The sequence below is a fragment of the Maniola hyperantus genome, chromosome 6, assembly GCF_902806685.2.
Source record: "Maniola hyperantus chromosome 6, iAphHyp1.2, whole genome shotgun sequence".
In the NCBI taxonomy this organism is placed as follows: Eukaryota; Metazoa; Arthropoda; class Insecta; order Lepidoptera; family Nymphalidae; genus Maniola; species Maniola hyperantus.
Genome location: NC_048541.1, coordinates 9,966,800 through 9,985,212, shown reverse-complemented (window position 1 = coordinate 9,985,212; position 18,413 = coordinate 9,966,800). Strand labels below are relative to the sequence as shown.

Below are 18,413 nucleotides of genomic sequence, written 5' to 3'. Positions count from 1 at the left end.
CAATACTAAATCAATGCAAACGCATGCTGGGGAAAAAATGGGGACTAAAACCAAAGATAATGAAATGGTTATACCTAGCGGTTGTAAGATGTTCACTAACCTATGCTGCACTTGTATGGTGGCCAAGAACTCTCCTTACAACCGCCCAGCAAGAACTACAGAAATTCCAACGGCAAGCATGCCTCGCCATTACCGGCTGCATGAGTACTACACCAACAGCAGCACTCGAAATTATACTGGGGATTCCGCCCCTATACCTACACATTAAAGAAGAAGCAACACTCGCAGCCTTGAGACTGAAAACCTCGGGTCATTGGAAAGAACACAACACAATGCATACTAAAATTCTTTTGCAAAGCATAAACAAAGAGCCACGTCTGGAGTGGAAATGCGACAGAACCAAAAAACAACACATACTAGACAAAAACTACAAGATAAACACAGGAAAGAATATGAATCCGAGGTCAACACGAGACGCAATAGAAGTGTACACCGACGGATCCAAAACCAAGACTGGCACAGGTGCAGGAGCCTATTGCCAAGAACTGAACATGAGGATAAGTCACGCACTCGGTAAGGAAAACTCTGTCTTCCAAGCAGAGTGTGTGGGCATTATGACCGCGGCTATATCCATGACCAATCGACAGGTAACAAACTTTAAGATTAACATTAACTCTGATAGCCAAACTGCTCTTAAAGCCTTGGCTAGATTCTCGACGACCTCCCAACTTATACAAGACTGCCACAAGGCTCTGCAAACTCTCGCCATGTCAAACGACATCACCCTAAGGTGGGTCAAAGGACATGATGGAGACCAGGGAAACGAGGCAGCAGACGCACTAGCACGAAAGGCTACGACACTGAAGGTGACAGGGCCAGAACCAATCGTACCCATACCCTTCAGTGAGTATAAAACCTGGTTGCATGAACTAACACTAAAAGAACATTCTAAACTATGGGCTAACACAACAGACTGCAGGCAAGCCAAAGAGGCTTTGCCTAACATAGACAAACGTCAAACTAACAAACTACTCCGCCTGGACAGAGGTAAACTTAGGAAGGTGGTGGGACTCATAACAGGGCATAGCCCACTAAACAAACACCTTTTCGTTATAGGTGTCACCGACAGTCCTCTGTGCAGGGTCTGCATGGAGGTCGATGAAACACCGACGCACGTGCTCCTGGAGTGCACGGGCGTGGCAGAGCAACGCGAACGCCATTTAGGTTCCCCGACCTCACTCCAAGAAGCCCTCGGCAACCTGGGCGGTCTACTTGGCTTCTGGAGTGAGCTTGGATGGCTGGAGTGAAGACTTCGGCGGGGAGGGGTGATGCACGCACAACAGACGGAAACGTTTAAGTGCGGAAACCAGCCCAGAATGAAGAAAGAAAAGAAGAAAGAAGGGGTGTCGATCATTGTACGTAGGAACTTAATGAAGTAAAAAACCGCCATTTGTAGAAACTGCATGTTTACTGGGTATTGCGCAATTTTAATTTTAAAGAAATGTTTTTGTATACTAACTTCTGAATCACTATTTAGCCTTGATTTAATAGAACGGATGGAAAATAACTTATTATTTTACATAGTATTTTTGCTATAAGACTACCTACACCTATAAATAGAATTTGATATGTTTATTTTTACAACGATCGACATTTTTACCCAAAAGGGGTCATCAATGCTTTTTTTGTCTGTGGTTGTGTGTCTATGTTTGACTATAAGTATAAGAGCGTGGCCGCCATTTTAGTGACGTCAGCACTAAACTGAAGTTTCGAGCTAATGGTATATTTTTATTTTTACTTAAATATACGTCAAATGACGTCATTTCGATGTTACTGAGACATGGTCCCAGCGCAATAGCAATTTGCGGGACTTATACGTCTGCACTGATACCATTTTCGTCGAAAAACTACTGTCGCAATTTTAACGTGGATTTTTTTATTACATAATAGGTACCTATAGCTATTGACTTAGACCATAAAAATATTTGATCCTGAATTTGCTACATAATTACTTACTTACTTAATTTCTTTTAAGGGTTCCGTACTATTACTACTTACTATTATGTCTATTACTAAGCCTAAGCTGTGCGTTTCTGTGTTTCTTGAACCGTTATTACGGTTCAATTTTTATTATATTTTGTTGTTATAGCCGCAATAGAAAAGCACACTCTGTGAAAATTCAAATGAGAGCCAAACTATATTTGTTTGGAGCCATTTCCCGGTATGTCCATTTCCCGTATGATCATTTCCCGTTATGACCACTTTCTGACATCGAATATGCCGCTGGACACAGGCAGTACGAAACCGTAGAGTGTGGAAATCCTTACATACACACACACATACATATTCGGCAGGGGACGTTTATTGGATGATGATATGATGATGATATGACGACCTGCCTAACCTAAAATACCTAGATGTTTGTGAAGTGTTTATGATAATACGAGAGTCGTAACGCTATGGTCATCATAATGACATACCTAAAACTAGTTATTGTAATAATTAATACACCGGGTTTGTATTCAAATGAACACGATAACTAGGTACCTACACTCTATAGGCTACGTTTATTTCCGCATCTAAAATATTATTGTTAGTAACTTCAGCCCTATAGGTAGTTAATATATTTATGGTAGTATTTCATGCAAATAAGATAGTATTTCATTTTATGGGTACCTAACTAGCTTATGCTTGCGACATTGTCCGCGTGGACTACACCAAACCCGTATTTTACCCCCTTAATGGTCGAATTTCCAAACAACATTTTTTAATTTTTTAAAACAAAGTCAAGTTTTGTAACTACTGCGCTCGAACAATAATTTTGAACTATCGATAAAATTTTAGTCATGTTCCATGATGCCTAAGTAAATTGTAATTTTTTAGGCGATAGTTCAGTTCATGGTTACTATACCATATAAAAAACTGTCCAAGAACGTTCTACAGAAAGAGAAAAAAAAAAAACACTGACGGATGAAAATTATGAAAAATCCTTAAAAAGTTCATATCTCCTAAACTACTGAAAATCGCCAAGTGGGCTGATTTATATACCCTTTAATATAAGGTATTCAAAGACGTCACATCCCCGGCCACCCTGTATATACCTATATATACATATATGGTAACATACGGTTCGCTCGGTTGCTTCAACCGTCACCTGATGTATTGGGCATCCTTTCAGTTCAGTCCATCTAGTAAGTTGATTGCCTCTTAATATTTGTGTTTAGTTTCCATGTAAAACTTATGTGTAGATAAATTTTTAAAGTCTAGCAAAAGTTTAACTTTGTTCTCCTGTTTGATTATCCTGTATTATCTATGTACATAAAATTTCTTATTATGTTTTAGATCATAACCCGTGTATAAGTAAGTAGGTATTTTATCATTTTTTTAACACGAATAACAATATTATTACTTAATCCTAAAGTCTAAACCAACCACCACACCAATTACCGAAGTTTTATAAATAGGTTGGTATATCTACAATAAAAACTTAGTCAAAATTTTTATATTTTATTATGTATATTTAATTCTTGGCATTTTATTAATAAATCGTTGGTAGTTTTATATTACCTATCTTAATATAATACAAAAAGATAATAATATAAGTAATAAAAACTGTCTATATTATTATCTACCTACTCTTTTTTATATTAAGATTTAGAGTTTTTAAGCAAAAAACGAGTAGGTACCGCTTACATTAATTTGTATTTTGTGTTTTATAATATTATTATACTATCACTCTCTAATTAGGTACATAACGTTTGTCCCAAGTAACCTAGAATACTGGATCAAGTTAACTTATTTTGGTCTATAGTAACTATTGTTAGTAATATTTTGTCTAATTCGTTATGATTTGATAAAATTCTAGACTTTTCGGGTTTTACAATAATATAGATGCAGGTAGTTTATATGAGTTAGGGGGGAGGACACGGACACAACTAGTCATACTCCTTTTAACCTGTAACCCTACTTAGCCATGATAGTTTTCCTTTAAAATTGATGATGACTACTGCTGTGAATTTTTTACGTTCCTATATACTACAATTTGGCTGATAGAGGGGGGGGGGGGGGGGGGGGGGGGAAACACACTTGACTCAGCATAAATAAGCACTTTAAGTATTTTTAAAAGACCTATTCAACGATACCTCACACTATGGGGTAGGCGAGAAAAAAATCATCCCCACTTTACACGAAGGGTAAAAAAAAATTATCTCAATTTTATTTCCGTAATTAATATTTATACCCATGCCAAATTACAGATTTGTAGTCTCTGAGATTAACCGAGAATGGATGGACGGACGGACGGACAGACGGACAGACGGACGGACATGGCGAAACTATAAGGGTTCCTTGTTTACTATGGAACCCTAAAAATAGCAGACTAAATAAATGGCTCTCATTCATTGAAATTTTCGTTTGAGCGTTATTCGTTCACTGAACTTCGAAACTACACTCAATCGACAGTTTCAACAAAAATATTAAGTATACTCCAAATATTACCTAATCGTTTTACTTATATAATATTGAATTATTTACTATCCATCTTCTTATAAACTCACACGCAGAGGCGTCTCTAGCCCTTGTGGCGCCCGTGTGCAACCAGTACCCTGGCGCCCTCTAGTCTAGTAGGAGCAGGGTCAAAATGGAATACTAACAGTTATATTTTCAAACGGAAATTCGGATGCAAATGGTGCAATTTTAAATGATGACGGCGTCGGCCATAACACGAGCGCAGGGTCTTTGAGAGCGCCGGCATCGACGCATCTTTGGAGGTGTCGCATTAGAGAGCGCTCGGCGCCCCCTTAGACCCGGCGCGGCGCCGCCCGGTGCAGTGTGCGCCGCACACCCTGCACCATAGGTAAAGACGCCTCTAATCACACGCCGCCGGTGTCATGCGCGTGACGTCAAGGGCGTGTATATAGATGATTGCGCAGGAAATTATTAGATAGTCACAACTGAGACGCGGTTAGTGGTTATCCCTTAACCAGATTTTAGTATATAATATATGTATTATAATATAGTGTTTGCCTAAGAGAGCTGATCGTTAAAAAAGGTAGGGAATATTACAGAAATATTTTTTTAGACGTGAGATGTGCAAAATTGAAAATTGAATTAACAACAACAAAATGGATTTTATTTCACGGTATTGGAATAAGAATTATAAAGTATGTTTTTTAATATATTCCCCTATTTATTTCATGTTTGGATGACCAAAAAATAAAATAATATTGTATATCGTAAATATGCATGTGACTTGTAACAAGAAAATTAACTTATTCAAACTTTATTTTGCTTGCCCACAATAATGAATTATCTACATTCTACATATATTTTTTTAAATAAATATGTTAAAACTGAGACATGATTAGTGAAATATAATGCTAACAGTAGCTCGTGACTTCGTCTGCGTGGCAATGGCATGTGAATGAGTTATTAACTGTGTACATAACTTTATGTTTTTTGTGAGAAAGTGGTGTCTCAAGTGAAAATCCCTTTAAAAAATGAGTACGATATCACTTAAGTAGTTATAGCAATTTTGATGGATCACATTACTTATTTATTTAGGTAGAATTGATACTTTTAGGTATAAGTATGGATATGATGCCCACGACTTCGTCCGCGAGGATTGATTTTTCAAGATAAAAGTAGCCTATGCCACTCTCCAGTCTCCGGTCTTTAACTGTATCCACGCAAAATAATCATTTCGATCCGTTGCACCCCCCTCGCGCCTCTCTTAGTCTCTACCCGCCTTCTCCACTCCTGGTCCTGTTCCACAGAATAAAAAGAAGCCTATGTCACTCTCGTCTTTAACTATATACCCATGCAAAAAAATGACGTCAATCGGACGTCAAAACAGACGGACGAACAGTACAGAACTTAGTAATAGGATCCGGTTAGCACTCTTCAAGAACGGAACCCTGAAATTAATAACTGAACCTTAGTCCTCACGGTTTATGCTGTAGCTTAGACGAGCGAGCGGGCGGGGGGGGCGGTTGATCGGTCATTAATTATCCCTGAATCATCATAACTAAAGTGTTGGAACCTGTTAATTCACGTAATGTTGTATTGCTATGGGAGTTTGCATGCCAAGCTCCATAAGAATTAATAATCGCTGTTTGAGTTTGACATCTTTTATCGAGGAGAATTGAGGAGCTGGCAAAGAAAAATAGGTTTAATTACATTTCTGATCGAAATACTCATTTTTCTTTATCTTTCGGACCTTTTCAGCCTACTGAATACAAATCCGAACTTATGTTCGAGCAAATCAGCCTAAAACCATGCTAAGTTTGAAAAAAACTGCTAAAATAGCGTCGAAAGTTCGTGATTTCGATCAAATGGCATAATTACATCGAAATTTCAACAGCTCTCTTTCAGTTTTTTGCTCTTTCTATAAATTCAATTATAATATGGGTACCTTCAAGTCAAGCGTGAATAGGCATTTTCTAGGCAAGCGTGCTCCATCTTAGGCTGCATCATCACTTGCCACCAGGTCTGATTGCAGCTGCGCAAGCGCTGGTCTATAAATTTTTAAAAAATCATGCGATTACTTATTTTATCAACAGGCAACAGCTATTTGAAAACATTACTTTTGCTGCTCAAAACTACTTTGAGCGTCTAGTTTAGCTTTCATGGAGATTCAATTGGTGGTTTCATGACCTTAAAAAAAATCACATATAGGTACCTAAATTAACTGCTGTTTGAACTAGATATTTAAATTAATCTCAACATCTTACAACTCACCTAGTTTTATTTATCCCTGACTAAGCGCGAGGATGGCGCGAAGCATAGATGGAGTCGGTCTAGGTCATAAACGTATTAATATTACTACAGTGTCTTTATGATCTAGGCCAGCGTTTTCCAACGTTTTCCAATGATGAGCCACTAAAAAAAGTGCAGTAAATTTATCATGGGCCCCCTTAATAAAAAGCAGTCTTGATAAAATTTGAATCATTTATATCAAGTACTACTAGTACTTACTACAAAATAAATAGACGTATGTACACAAAAATACTTTTTAATAAAATGTAGGTACTTTTGTTAGGCTTGCCGCACGAGTAGGTATACATAATATCTACTCATGTGGTTATGCGTCATTATAAATAATAATTTTCAATGTAACGATTAGCGCTGCTTTTTTGCAACCAAATCAATTATATTCGTGCTAGCGGCAGTCGCGATGACGAGATTTTTTGGTAAGATTTATCTACTTATATCTATGTATTTATCATTTTATATACTAACTACAGAGATAAGCTTGTAGACTCCCACGGATATATTCAGTGGCGTAGCTAGGTAACCAAGGGCCCTGGGGCAAATCAAATGGGGCCCCACTGCTATCTAAACTGCTTAAGTTTTATCAATAAAAATATTAAATACAGATACATTCACAGAAAGAATTTAGGGGAATTCCCTAGTAACTTTCGAATTATCATATTTATTTTGAAAATGGGAGAAATTTTCAAAACTTTAGTTCGATCGAGATTTTCTGGTAAGGATTCGAGGGCCCCCTGAGCTTTAGGGCCCCGGGACACGGCGCCTAGCCCCTAGGTAAGTAGCTACGCCACTGGATATATTATATAACTACTCGCGAACCATCACAGATCCGCAATTTTAGGTATAGAAGCTCAAATGGCAAATTTCCTCATCTTTTGGTTTTATGTTAGCATGGAAAGGTTGGGTTTTTTAAAGTTGAGCTTTTAAACCAATAAAGTTATACGATCAATTCATGAATAATAAAGGCATAAATAGGTTTGTAACAGGTTTTTAATATATAATCCGTGTAATTTATCAGTAATACCAGCTAATAATATTTACGCACCAATATTATTCAATGAATCGTTTATAACGATCACATTAAATAAGTTCCATAGTAGGTACAAAAATTCATACTAAGTATAAGCTGATTATCTAAAAAAACGCGTCCCTGTCGCAATGTATTTACGTATTTATAGACTAAGAGCCAGCGCGTGCCAGACCTTTGTTAATAACGCTTTTATAATAACGAAGGTCTGGCACGCGCTGGCTCTCTATTATTTTTAGCCCATTTTATTAAAAATACATAAAACATTGTAGTCTAAATTATATAAAAGGAAAAACTGAGTGTTTGACTGATCTATCAAGTATCAACGCACAGCTCAAGCTAATATGTTCAAACTACTGGATGGATAGGGCTGAAAGGCATGCAAAAGCAGATAGGTAGCTATTGCCCTAAACATCCGCTAAGAAAAGATTTTTGAAAATTGAACCCCTATGGGTGAAATAGGGGTTTGAAATTTGTCTCCACGTGTACGAAGTCGCAGGCATAAGCTAGTACAAAATAACATTAGAACTTCTTAATTTACTTATGTTTTATTAATGATAATATATTCGTGAATTAATATTAATAAAATTTCAATGACGTGTTTTCTTTAAAAAACAAAGTAATTATGGAGATTTTATTTATAAAAGCTGCGAATCAAACAAACATTACGCAATATTGTTGATTTATTACGGTCAATTCGGAAGAGATCCGGTTTTGTATATTAGGTTTATTACTGAATTTTGCGCTTTTGACGGTTGAAAAGACGTCGATCGCTTATAATAATAATATTTGCTACCTTTATAGGAGATGCTTGGTAAAATATTCTATAATTTATTAGGTAGGTACTTATTTGTAGCTTAGAATCTATTTATAGTCCGTACCAAATGACACCTCACCCGCCATTTCAATTCATGGGTCATCCTATGCTAGTATAAAGTCTAGCCAATTAGATATGGTTATACTTCCACTTGCCATGTGGCTAGTGGCAGAGAACCGCAATGGACGTCTATCGCTTGACGCCAATCTTACCTGTAAGTGAAGTTCCAACTTCTGTAATATAAGCCCTCGTACGTATAGGTACGAGGGCTTTGTCCAAAGAAATTAACATACTTTGCATAAGACGTCGTACCAATCAGTAAACTAACTGTTATGCACAGAGAATTCAACTGTGCTGGTATATGACTGAAAATACAGTCTGAACTCGAATGAACTTTGAGTTGAGTATAAATACCTACCTGAGTATAAATCTAAATATATAAAATGAAAAGGTGACTGACTGACTGATCTATCAACACTCAGCTCAATCTACTGGACGGAGCGGGCTGAAATTTAAAACAAATCAAATCATAAATTTTATTGCCTTTAAGTTGCTGAGTGCTGACATAAATTATATAAGGAAACACAGAAAAATATTAATAATACAGATAAAGAACAAATAATAACAATTAAAGTAGACCTAGGTCTAGGACTAGGACATTCAATTTGGCATGCAGATATAGCTATTATGACGTAAGTATCCGCTAATAAAGGTTTTTTGAAAATTCAACCCCTAAGGGGGTGAAATAGGGGTTTGAAATTTGTGTAGTCCACGTGGACGAAGTCGCGAACATAAGCTAGTACCTAAAGTATAATATTTTAACATCTTTATATTATGTTTACGTACTGTGTATTTATTTATCAATGATTAATCAGTATAATTTCTGTGTGAACCAGTAAACTACCTTCAAAATGAGCTACGCGGCTGCGGAGAGCGTCCTGGTGTCCAGTACGTGGGCAGCCACCAACCTGTTCTATCTGCTGCTGGTGCCTGTTATTCTTCTTTGGTACACCTATTGGAGGGCCTCTAGGAGACGCTTGTACGAGCTAGCGGAAAAGATTCCAGGACCTCCTGGATACCCGCTCATAGGAAATGCTCTGGAATTCACTGGAGGCTCAGTCGGTAAGCTGCCGGCATCACTTTTATTGGACAAGTTAGCATCTTAGTAGGTAACCTCCATATTTACGATATTACCTACCCAATGTTCGGATGCTAAGTGACCAGTGCAAGCAAGTCTTGGAAAAAATATGGCAATTTAATATAGGTACCCATTCTGATAGGTTATACTTACTGCATGTATTGTACGCAATGTTCTCTCTTGCATCCTCTCCCTCGTTTGTGACGCACACGCAACACGCGCAAGTTTTATAATCAACTAGCTGATGCCCGCGGCTTCTCACGCGTGTATTTAGTTTTTATTCAGGACTAAAAGTAGCCTATCCGTAGTAGCCCGTCCCCAGGATGCAAGGTATTCCTGTACCAAATTTTGTGGGATCACCACGATTTACGAATGCAATTCCTTACAGCATCAGGGTTGAGGAGTTGGGTCCTCAAGTTCAACAATAAAAATTTTACTTAGTAGGTAGGTAGTACATGCAATATTCATTTATAAGCCCAAAGTTTCTAAATCCCATCAGTTTTGGGGGTCAGGTCCCCTGCAGCATCAGGATTGAGGAGTTGAAATCCTCAAAAAAAATATTATGGGGCAATGTCGTAAAGTTTCTCTATCGATTAGAAAAAAAAGCAAATCGGTTTAGAAATCTCGGAGATTTCAGTGTACCTATATAGGTAGGAAAACACAATTCCTCCTTTTTTGAAAGTCGGTTAAAAAATAGCCTACCTTGGTTAATCCTCTATTTGTCTGTGACAGTCCTGTCAAAATGGGCTCAGCCGTTCCGAAGATTTTCCCGTTCAAACAGACAGACATAATAGAAAGTTTTTAAAAACGTGTGATTTAGTTATGGCCCTCTTTTAATATTACCTCTTTATAAAATTAGTATAGATATAGATATGGTCGAACTGAAATCTACCCAGAAGTTATACACAAACAAACGCAGTATATCACTTTGTTTTATACCTTCTAAACCTATTTGAGAAGACATAAAATATATAGTTTATTCAGTGTATATGTAATAAATAAATAAAGCATCTAGTTATCCAATTGTCACAGATTTCTTTGTTTTTCTTTAAAGATATTTTCAAGCGAATCATGGCGAGGAGCGAAGAGTTCGATCATGAGAGTGCCGTCAAAATTTGGATTGGTCCCAGGCTCCTCGTGTTCTTATATGAACCACGAGATGTCGAACTTATCCTGAGCAGCAATGTCCACATTGACAAGGCAGAAGAATACAGATTCTTCAAACCCTGGCTTGGAGACGGTCTGCTTATCAGTACGGGTAAGTGATTAAATCTCTCTCTCTTAGTTTTAAATAACTAGTTTTAATTTCACATAGGTATAGTTTTTATTCCCTCAAAAGAATCAATCGTAGTATCTAGTAGTAGTTTTTTCGGGAAAAAGTAGCCAATATCATCTTACTAACGAAAATCCCGTCAAAATTGGCTCAGCCGTTTTAGATTAGCCAGTTTCAAGTTGTTTCTCGGATACGTGTTAAGGGAGATTATAGATTAGTTAGTAGTTGGGAGATGGAAATAGAATACTGTTTATCTTCAGAAAATCAAAAAGTCCTTACGGAATTTTTAAAATGCCGGACTGAGTCGCGGGCATTATCTATGTTTCATATGAACTATTTCAATTTAAGGTCAAAAGTGGCGCTCCCACAGGAAACTGATTGCTCCTACATTCCACTTGAACGTGCTTAAGAGTTTTATCGAGCTCTTCAACGCCAACTCCAGGACCGTGGTTAACAAACTCAAGAAAGAAGCTGGGACCTTCGATTGTCACGACTACATGAGCGAGTGCACCGTTGAAATACTTCTTGGTAAGTTAAACTGTGTTTTTATTACCTACCATCATCATTATCATCATCATCATCGCATGCCTTCTTCGAAACAAAGTTTGGCGGTCATCATACGAAAAGCTCTCCGCCTCTTTTAACTTTTGTTTATTTTTATATACCCAACCCAACCATATCCTTTCCAAGCTAACTTGAAAGAGGTACTTTTATTAGTTAATTAAACCCATACCTTCCCTATCAGTTTCTACGCGGCATCATACCGAGATGCTAAATTTCTTGAGAGCGCGTCTTTGCTAGTAAACATAGCGAATACCTTCCACCAGACCAAAGACAAATTAATAAATCCTAAATTGCCCCCTACCAAGAATCAAACACAGGATCTCCCATTTATAAGAGACTAGCTTATGCTCACGACTTCATCCGCGTGGACTACACAAATTTCAAACCCATATTTCACCCATTTAGGGGTTGAGTTTTCAAAAATCCTTTCTTAGCGGACGCCTACGTCATAAAAGCTATCTACATGCCAAATTTCAGCACGATCCGTCCAGTAGTTTGAGCTGTGCATTGATAGATCAGTCAGTCAGTCAGTCAGTCAGTCAGTCAGTCACCTTTCCTTTTTATATATATAAGACTACAACGTGCAAACACTGCGCGCTAGGGAAGACATCAAAACGACGCAACGCCGAAATAAAAAGAATATTAACTTTAAATTAAATGACTAATATTCCCCTTTCATCTCCAATTAAGCGTCAGGCTTGTGCTAGGAGTAGGTACGACAATAGTGAAACGGGCGGGGTTTGAACCGTCGACTTTCAGTTTTTAGTCCACTCCTATACCGGTTGAGCTATTGAGGCTCTGATTTTATTTTATTTTTTTATACCTTAGCTAAATCGATCAACATATAAATTTAGACAAACGTGTATCCAAAAAGCTTATCTTATCTGCCATAATAGTCGTGAAAAAACAAGGATATTATTATTTAATACTGGTCGACCTAAATATCCTTATATGTAAAAATTAAATGACTATGTATGATATTTCTAAGTCACTATAGCCTTGATCTACCGAGTGCGGAAACTAACCAAGGAAGTTTGTGGTCGCAAATAAAACGTGAAACAATTGTATATCTATTTTAGATTGAAAACAATATTAATATTCAAAGACATCTTGTAGCGACCAATAAAACGATCTTTTAGATACAGTTTGAGTAGGTAGTTTATAAATTTGTTATTTTCTAAAACGAAAACTAGACCAAGAAAAAGCAAATTAATTATATCACATGTTGTAACACAGTGTATCGATCTTAATCTCAAGGATTAGCTACGAAAATGGGCTCACAAATAAAAAACTATTAATGTGTCTAGTCACGTACAAGAGTTACGGACAACACTGACCGCCTTGCCCCGGCGGAACAGTGATCTTGAGGCTTTACCTACTTGGGCATATGCTGTGCAAACAAGATATAATTACTAGTCTGAACAGTTTGCTATTGACGAACCTTGTAATGTAGACCTTTTAATGTCCTCTACTGTAGTTATAACTTATAACTTCTAGAGGTTCTTCGTTGTTACCTTCCGCCGTCCGCGACTCTATGAATATGGAAAATGCTGTTATTTTTCCATATTACTAAGTAATACTGTTGTCGCCTGTAATTATGGCATAACTTAACATCAATTATGGTATAATCAATTACAATTATGAGCACTAAACTGGTGTTGCTAGGTAGGTTACCATTCCTGAATAACTGCGCATCTTTTACACAAATATAGGTACCTACCATATTTCTATATAGGGTTAAGTACTATATACTTGCCTAAGTACAAACATGTACCTATGGCTACTGCTGCCTGTTACTATAAGTATTTTTTGACACATTATTTTGAAAGCAGTGAAACCATATTCTAAATATTTTAGATCTTGCGATTGCGATATTATTTTCTATGCATTTTCAGATACTCCGATATTCGCTGCCATTGTGGGTACCTACCTAAGGAACATGTAACGTTTCATTTCATAAAGCTGCGGTAATTCATACAAATAACCAGCGTAATATCGAATATCTACAGCGGCACCGAATATCGCGTGTAATTTCTGAACATAAAGCTATGATTTCCTGGAAAAGCGGCCGTAATGTAGCATCAATCAAATTATTCTGGAATTATTATTATGGAACATAGATTAATTATTGGTCTCGCTCCGCTTATGTTATGGAAACAAGATGGCGTGGCTTACTACAGAGCGTTGTTTGACACCGACATCTACCTATATTTTATAGACAACACGGATCGAGCGCGGAAATGCTTCAAAATGGGTGTTTGTCTTGACGAAAAATACTAACGTGATTTTTATCAATATTTATCATATTATGATGAGAATTATTATACCTACTGGTAACATATTTTTAATGGTTATCGTATTTCCGAATAAAAATCGCAATTGTAACCGACTTCCAAACAGGAGAAGGTTCTGGGTGGTTTTCTTTTGAACGATAAAATAGTTGTGGTTCTATCCAGTGCAATAAATTGGTTCAAGATAGGAAAGATTTCAGTGACAGCTTTGTGACAGCACTCGACGCTACATTGCGGCCGTAATGTGCAGTACTGCTTTCCTAGAAACCCTAGCTTAAGGCGAGTCACCGAGGCTAAGCGGAAAAAACTGATTTGCTAGATCAAATGTTTTAGGTATTTCCTATTAAATAATGGCCTTGCTAAAATATACAATATACCTAAAGACATTATCGAAAGACTGTGCTACTTTGACACACAATAGGAAGTACTTCACTCGATCAAATAAAATCTTGAAATAAGCCGAAATAAAAGTCTAAAACGAATTATTTAATACTAAATTTTCTGACTTGGCAAATAAATTTTATATGAAAATATTTGTCTTTAAGTACTACAGAGAACCTGCTAAATTTTGATTTTCAACAGGACTTCTATAATTTATTAAATTCAAATTTAACGTTTGAAACACAGAATTTGAACGTTGCCAAGCGGTTTACTTCAAAGCCGCGCTGCCCCAATCGGTGACACGCCTTAACAGACTAAACGAATACCAATTAGCTTAATATGCAAATACGCGATATCGCGATCCTGTATCAAGGAAATATTGATGATATTGTATCGCAATGTATCCGGATGTTCTTGAAATCCTGCGATCCAAGATCACCATTCGGTATTAATAGTGTAGCACCCTCCAAGTGGCATAATATAAAACTAAGCATCACGTTCGAGTAGACTGTAAAGTAAGCAATTAGTTTATTCTACAAACAAATTACGACATCAGCGGTCCTATAATTTGCGTCCAGTAGCAGCACGTTTAAATGATTCACGATAACATAAGGAAAAGTGTTATACTACGCATTAAGTGTCAAGTTTAGCGACCCCCCATAAGCACACGTAATACTAATGGGCGATAATCACCATCAACGGGTGTGGAGTACGATCATCCATTGCGAGAATTGTTGCGTAAGGTCTTGAATTGAACCGAGGTTATTAGTATGAATCTTTCACCCGAAAAACAATTGATGTGTACTATAGATTAAACATGCTGTTTTAGGAATAGGAAACATTACTTATAATAAGCGTCGATCGTTTGGAGGTAGCCAGGATAATCAAATGTTGAGGAAATTCAAGTACTAGAGCGTACTACATAACATGAACAGGAAAATCGTATTGATATTTTTTGATCATTGTCTAGGTACTCTCTATAATAGTGTCTCTAGAAGACGTACACCTTAGGTAATAAATTGGTAGATCATGAAAACTTTGTCCGAGAAAAAAATTCCTTCAATTATTATTATTAATTGTCTCTACATTACCGTGCGGTCCCGGTTTAAGAATGTGACCGCTTCATATCTTCCCGTGGATGTCGTAAAAGGCGATTAAAAGATAAGCCGCATGGTGGAGGTTCTGATATATTGATTCACCAACAAAAGCATTCCCAAGGAGGGTTGACGTCAGACAGGCGGCTGGTTATAAAACATCATGGGAAATCACCTTCAACATGTTTGGAAGAAAAGACATGTTGTGCCGACCGACCCCATATAGTGTGGGATAAAGGACAAAAAGAAGAAGAAGATTAAGTCTAAATGAGGATGTACTTATTAACATTTGGTTTTTTTTACAGAAACCGCTATGGGTGTGAGCAAAAGCACCCAAGACCAAAGTGGATTTGAATATGCAATGGCCGTCATGAAAATGTGCGATATCTTACATTTGAGACATACTAAGATCTGGCTCAGACCTGATCTATTGTTTAACTTTACTCAATACGCTAAAATACAAAATAATCTTCTCAGTGTTATTCACGGATTAACGAAAAAGGTAGATAATAGCGCTTTATTTCAATTATAATATGACGTAAATAAATTAAAAAATAACTTTACTAGTCATACTAGCTTTTGCTCGTAACTTCGTCCGCGTGATGTAATTTATAGCCTAAGGAATCATGTATCTATCAGTAAAAGAATTTTCAGAATCGGATCATTAGTTACGGAGATTACTTTACATACAAACTCACAAATTTACCAATACCTCTTTATAATTTTGGTATAGATTATTGTTTAGTTGTTTAATTGTTTGTTTCGCATTACTTACTTCTAATTTTATTTACAAGGTCATTAAAAGGAAGAAGGAAGAGTATAAGAACGGGAAAAAGTCGGTCGTTGCTAATACAGAGGAGAATGGTGTAAACAAAGATGCTATGCCTACAAAGGTTACATCCGTCGAGGGTCTGTCGTTTGGACAGTCAGCAGGACTTAAGGATGATCTGGATGTTGATGAAGACGTTGGACAAAAAAAACGACTTGCTTTCTTAGAACTTCTCCTTGAAAGTGCACAGGGTGGAGTTGTTATTTCCGATGAAGAAATTAAGGAACAAGTAGATACCATTATGTTTGAGGTACGTACCTACCTGTATAATTCTAACTTACAACCATGACAAAGTGCTTGAATTTAGTTTAAAAATATATATATATATTGTAGGGGCATGACACAACCGCAGCTGGTAGCAGTTTCTTCTTGTCTTTAATGGGAATCCATCAAGATATTCAAGACAGAGTTGTTGAAGAATTGGACCAAATATTCGGTGACTCCGACCGCCCTGCCACTTTTCAAGATACTTTAGAGATGAAGTATTTGGAAAGGTGCCTCATGGAAACTCTTCGAATGTTTCCACCTGTGCCAATTATTGCTCGGCACTTGAAGCAGGAAATTACTCTGCGTAAGTACCTAGTATTTCAGAAGTATCCTGCGTCTTTATATAGATAGTTCAAAATTCAAAATTCTAACATGTTACTTTTTTACAGCTTCCAACGGCATAAAAGTGCCAGCTGGTACAACCATGGTAATTGGAACCTTCAAATTGCATCGAAGTAAAGATGTCTATCCGAATCCTGACAAGTTTGACCCTGACAATTTCTTACCAGAGCGTTCTGCGAACCGTCACTACTATGCCTTCGTACCGTTCTCCGCTGGTCCTAGGTCCTGTGTTGGTAAGTAAACAGTCATTGTAAATATTTGAACAAAACATTTTATAAAATAAAAGAAGGGGAATTATTCAAAACCGGAATAACTAAGGCTTACCATTTTTCACTAAATTAAAATAAATACAGTCGATAAACGATGAGGATCACAATAGATTTTGTACTAGTTCGTCAAAGACTAGTTACAAATACATATTATTGTTATATAAATTGTCATATTCTTTTTCAACAGGTCGCAAATACGCAATGCTAAAACTAAAGATTCTTCTATCTACAATCCTGAGAAATTTCCGTGTTTATTCTGACCTGAAGGAATCAGATTTCCAACTTCAAGCTGACATTATCCTAAAACGAGCTGAGGGATTTAAAGTACGCCTAGAACCACGAAAAAGTACTGCAAAATCCTACTAATGAATATATGTAATTAATGTAGTAAAACTTTTACATATTTTTATTTTCGTAAAAAAAGAGTGAATGGTGTTATTTTGCTTTTATAAAAGGACTAGAAGCAGCTTTTTGTGTACCTTGAACGTAAGGTATACTCTATATTCTACAGGTTTATCAAAGCGCTAAAGTATTTTGACAATAAGTTACTTGAAATTTAATTTCAGGCATAAACTCAGTATAATAACGTTAAAATAAACAAACTGCTTATGATTTCCTGTAGTAATATGTAAAAAGAAAAGTCCTGACTCACTCACTGAATGACACATCAACGCCCCACAAAACCTTGGACCTAGAAAGCTTAAATTTTGCACAGATGTTCCCTTTATAATTTAAACAAGGAATACGGCCAGATTAACATAAAATGAACTATGAATATAATATTTTCACTTCCTCAAATTAGTATCTTTTTGATAAATAATTGGTGATAGTTCAAAACAATGTACCTATTTACTACCTACTTAACGGACCACAATATAATCGTGGGTGTAAAGGTAAAAGTCATTGATAAGTTTTATCTTTATACCCATGATGTAATATATACTGTTTTAGTATTAATTTCATTTTGTGATACCAGTACTGACTAAATTAATATACTTAGTTATATTTCGAAGGAAGTTGTTTTATCTAGATTCTAGGGTGATAAAACTTATGGGAGGGAACAAGGTTTAAGTTATTAAACTTTGATTATTGTTTATTATTATTAGGTAAATTAATTAATTGCTGTAAATAGTAACTTGCATTTGTTATTGCAAATATGAAGGGTATTAATAAATAAACATTTTAAATTATTGAGGTTTTTATTCCAAAAATAGCATTATTTTTAAGCGTTAAAAAATAGGTAAGTAATACCACAAAACTATGATACTTCTGTTAGCATGTCTTTGTCCCAAGACCTGTTACGTGAATTACATAAGATGACAATCAAGTGTATGGCAATTGATGTAAACT

The 18,413-nt window shown here is 36.5% G+C and overlaps 1 protein-coding gene across 1 annotated transcript; it reads left to right on the top strand.

The window, feature by feature from the left end:
* Positions 1-4,910: 4,910 nt before the first annotated feature.
* Positions 4,911-18,253, top strand: Cyp4g15 (Cytochrome P450 4g15). The gene is made up of 9 exons (XM_034969354.2): positions 4,911-5,050; positions 9,512-9,737; positions 10,808-11,011; positions 11,375-11,554; positions 15,662-15,858; positions 16,151-16,435; positions 16,519-16,756; positions 16,842-17,027; positions 17,251-18,253. The coding sequence occupies exons 2-9, from the start codon at positions 9,527-9,529 to the stop codon at positions 17,427-17,429; spliced, it is 1,680 nt and encodes a 559-aa protein (XP_034825245.1). The 5' UTR covers positions 4,911-5,050; positions 9,512-9,526; the 3' UTR covers positions 17,430-18,253.
* Positions 18,254-18,413: the final 160 nt, after the last annotated feature.